The sequence below is a fragment of the Triticum aestivum genome, chromosome 6B (genome assembly GCF_018294505.1).
Source record: "Triticum aestivum cultivar Chinese Spring chromosome 6B, IWGSC CS RefSeq v2.1, whole genome shotgun sequence".
In the NCBI taxonomy this organism is placed as follows: domain Eukaryota; kingdom Viridiplantae; phylum Streptophyta; class Magnoliopsida; order Poales; family Poaceae; genus Triticum; species Triticum aestivum.
Window position 1 is genome coordinate 441,340,683 of NC_057810.1, and position 4,411 is coordinate 441,345,093.

Below are 4,411 nucleotides of genomic sequence, written 5' to 3' on the forward strand. Positions count from 1 at the left end.
TGTCCCTGAAAAACCGCTGGCCCAGAAAGGGAATAGGTGAAATAGGAAAATACAGGCCCAAAAGAAACAATATGAAAAGGGAATAGAGCCTAGGGGTGGTATTGGGCCAGCGCTGGGCCAAAGTCACGAACAGGTAGAGCGCTCTCACAGCCAGAATCGATCGAGAAAGGGAATAGGACCTGCGCTCCGGTTCGCTGAATTGTCGTTTTGCTGTCGGATCGCCCTGGTCGGCAATCGAGCGCGCCGGCTGGGACGCGCGCGCGCGTTAGCCACGAGAAATATAGGTTAGTGGATAAGCTATTTAGATGTACTTAAACTTCACTTTTTAAATATAAATCTTTTTGGAGATTTCAATAGGGATTACATACGGACGCATAGACATATTTTTAAGCGTAGATTCACCCGGGCTGGTTTGCTTGGTTACCATCTTAAGACGAAACCAGCATTCTTCAGTAGTACATATTTGCCGAGCAGAAAACCAAGTGAATTTGATATCTGCCCCGAGATGAGCAGCCCAGATGCTTCAGTTCTTTACGTCAGGGTCGGATACTCTACTACAGAGGAAATAGATAACTGAAATATATATACACAGGTAACATACTTTGCCGTACAATAGACGAGACAAAGATCCATCGTTCTCTTAAGATAAACCATTTGATCCCATCGCTTCCAAGTCTCCAAAATCCAAAATGAATACTTCAAGTCTCCAATCTTCACTCATTCTGCAGTTTTCTTGTCAGTGTTGCTGCAGTGAACAAAGCTTCTTTCTCAAACTGTGAAATCTGAATGTTCCTGCAAAACGGTATACAGAAATTAAATGCACAGGGAACTTAGTGAACTTGTTGGCAGATCCGTACTGATAGTCTGATATGGCTGCCCGACATGCAGCGAGAGTACCATCTGACACTCATCTCCTGAGTCCTGACAGCTTTAGAATCGTGGTGGCCGCTACGATAATAAACACAACAAAATACTCACGTGTTGATTTTTCTCAGATTCTGGAAAGCCGACACAAACTTGCAAGATATCTCGAGAAGAGACGCTCCCATCATTTTTGCTGCATCATTAGCTTCGCTAGAATCACCATCAACGGATAGGCAGACCTGAAAGGTTTTATGATTGTCAAAATTATAACCCAAGATGTAGATTGCTGTAAATGGAAGAATATCAGAACAGCAGAAGAACATCAGGGTGGGAACATGGAAGACAGAGATCTACAATGCCGCCTGTTCAAGTTTCTTAATAACAGTAGTATTACGCTCTTCAATTAAACAAAGAGAAAAGGAATATGCTCTAGACAATATCAAGCTAGCGGCAAATAATGGATGAATGATGCGTTTATGCTCTCAACCTGAATGACAGATAATCAGGCAATATACAGTACAATGCAAAGATGGCCATACGAGTTAAAGACACATACGCTTACTGCCTATCTACCAAGGAGTATCGCCTTAGAAACTATATTCTGGAGATGTGTATGCATCTATATTATTCCATGTCACTATTGCTCAGGTCAAAACATACATTTCTGGGGTCAAATCAAATATCTAGTCGCCTCTGTCCAAAATCTATACAAAAAAAATCTTGTATAGAAAATAAGGAGCAGGCAATTAATACCCTAACCTGGTATGCATGTGCTAAGAGAAGCTGAGCAACTTCTGGACACATCATCTTAACCATGGCCTTTGCGCTTGCTTCTGTTGAAAACATACTCAGAGCGCTTTCCACTGTCAAATCTTGTTGAGAATTATTTGACCTCCGAGTACGTACTGCAGACTATGAGCAACAAAAAAGGCGGCAATAGCATCCATGATTTTGCTTTGATCACAAAATGAACTTATGTGAAAGCTCTCAGGTAGAAGAGATAACGAGGACAGTACACCAATTAGCATGTCAATATTAACATTTAATAATGATCTCTAGTCATTTTAACTCCATGCACACAGAAAACTGAGTTCATAAATAATACGTTAGTTTGTGACATACATCTGCACCTGTTAGTTGGCATTTTGATGTCTATCTCTCAAAAATGCTACAAATAAGAGTTCCATGTGTGTGGGAAAAGTTGCCTATAAAAGCCAAACAGTAGTACTTGACATCCTTTTCTAATTGACATCTAAACTGTAGTACTTGTAACTTCTATCAACGTGTCCAAAAAACAATTGTTAGTACAGGTCAGTAACACTCCTAAGATTCTTGTTTAGAGGACAAATAATCCAATCATGCTAGACTTACAAATAACATAGGAAAGAGCAAAAGATCTGTAAAATGGTACGCCTCCGATTCATAATAAGTATCGCGGTTTTGAACCAAGGTTGAACTAATATTAGTTCAAAACTGCAACACTTACAATCGATCGGAAGGAGTACCATATGCATGGTTGAGTGGAGCTAAACATGCATGCAGCCCAGGAAACAGGGTAATGGACGTCACTGGTTGATAAGAGATGGAGGCAGGGAAGAGAAGCGCTTTGTGTCATTTTAAATGAAACTTTTTTCGAGAAAACGCAAAGGACCTTTGCGTTTCATTTCATTGAAAAGATGAGAAGATACAATCCTCCTAGGAGGTGAGGGCTACATGGGTCAGCACCCTATCAGTGAACATCCCAGTTAGTGGGAAGAACTACCCTGAGGCCCATTGCGCCGGCTTGTGCCCAACAATGGAATATTCCCCGGGAGTGTTATTTACCACAAAGTTTGCTCTTGTGATGTCTATTTAGTATAAAGTTTACTATTGTGGTGTCATTTTAAAGTCAAGTGTGTTTGAGATGATCTAAGTGCTGTGGATAAGCCTGCAAATGATAGCCTAAGCTGTGAGAACCAATATTGCTGTTTCAGCAGTGGAATTCATTTTCGTTGTGGCCAAATCCAAGGTGATTCTGTCTGTCAGATTAAACTTGTAGAATTTTTTAAATGATATTCCATTTATTTCAGAACTCAGTTTGAAATTATAGGTACATATTCAAGTCCTATGTAATTAATAAAACAAACCAGTCCAGATAATGCCAATGAAGACATGATGGGGGTGGAATATTTGGAGAACCTATCTAAGAGGCAAGAAAATTTGTATCAACTGGAGAGCAACAGTTGATACCAACATTTGATACCACAATTGTCACACTTCTGCTGTATATACTGAAACACCAATCACTGTCTCCAAAGGGGCATTTCTTTAGTTGCACAGAAGGCATTTTTGCATGCTAAGAATCAGGTGATTATAAAGTAAATTTAGCATACCTTAACTTGATATCTTGAGAAGTACAGCAGGATAATCTGCAATTTCCACTTACACTCCGTGAAGGCCTGTTGCGGTTGATAAACAAAATCATTAATTTACTATCAAAGTGGAGTACCAGGAAAATGAGCAGCAAATAGAAACAAAATTATGCGTACAGGTTCTGATATCTAGATAGCTTTGATCTCTTTGTTTTCATTTCCAAAGAAAAATATCATATAGCATTCATCGGATAAGAATTCAAGGTGCAAGTTTTCGTATCTAAATGGCACCAGATATCTAACTTGTGTCCAAACAGTTATTAAACACTTGAGGTACCCATCAGCGATGGTCCAAACTCCAAAGTCCGCACTTCACCAAAAAAAGAAGCTGGTAAACCAAGCCATGTGCCTAATCATTGGGAGTAAATTGCACAAAAAAAAACACTTTGAAGGCTAGGTTTGTGAAAAACACTAGGATACATTTTTTCGACAAAAAACACCACGTCTTGCGTAATTTTTTTGCAAAAACCACTGATCGGCGGATCTGGCTCGGTTAAGTGTGTTTATGACAGATGGGGCCCGCCAATCAGGCTGACATGGCATCAATCTCTCACACCGTTACAACGAAAGGTTTTGCTGGGCGCGGGACCAGCTCGTCGGCGAAACACTCCTCACTCTCTCTCAAACCACTTACTCTTTGCGTCATTTTATCGAGCATGTGGCGTGCAGGTGTTGTGGGGCGTCGGAGGTTCACGGAGGCGGTCTCCGCTGACGCTGGAGCGGGCCGTGACGACGTCGAAGTACAGGGGCGCGGGCAGCAGGGGTGCGCTGCCGGAATTCGTCAGCGCGAGCAGGGGCGATGGCATCTTCCGCGTGCGGCCATGCACCTTGGCCGCCCGCCGGAGTTCGAGGTGCAGCCGCGACGAACTGGGCGGCGGCGAGGTGGTTCCAGGCGAGAAGGTGCGGCGGCGGGCTGTTGGCGAGCTGCGGCAGGCCGCTCCTCAACCGGGCGCGGGGGCGGGACATGCGGCGTCCTTTGCCTCGCCCTTGGTGCGGTGAGCAGCGAGCAGGCAGCGGGTGCGGCGAGCAGCGAACAGGCGCGGCGAGCAGGCAGTGGGCGCGGCGGCCAGCGAGCAAGCAGCAGGCACGACGAGCAGGCAGCGGGCGCGACGGCCAACGAGCAAGCAGCGGGCGCG

At 43.8% G+C, this 4,411-nt stretch overlaps 1 protein-coding gene across 1 annotated transcript in view; it reads right to left on the reverse strand.

Moving 5' to 3' along the window:
• Positions 1–365: 365 nt before the first annotated feature.
• The window catches only part of LOC123137383 (negative regulator of systemic acquired resistance SNI1), a 12,505-nt gene continuing 8,459 nt past the window's right edge, over positions 366–4,411 (reverse strand). Inside the window, exons 12-15 of the mRNA XM_044557124.1 lie at positions 3,237–3,302; positions 1,624–1,776; positions 979–1,103; positions 366–792 (exon numbers count right to left, since the gene is read on the reverse strand). Coding sequence (XP_044413059.1) covers positions 714–792; positions 979–1,103; positions 1,624–1,776; positions 3,237–3,302 — 423 coding nt within the window. The 3' untranslated portion in view covers positions 366–713. The remainder of the gene's footprint in view (positions 793–978; positions 1,104–1,623; positions 1,777–3,236; positions 3,303–4,411) is intronic.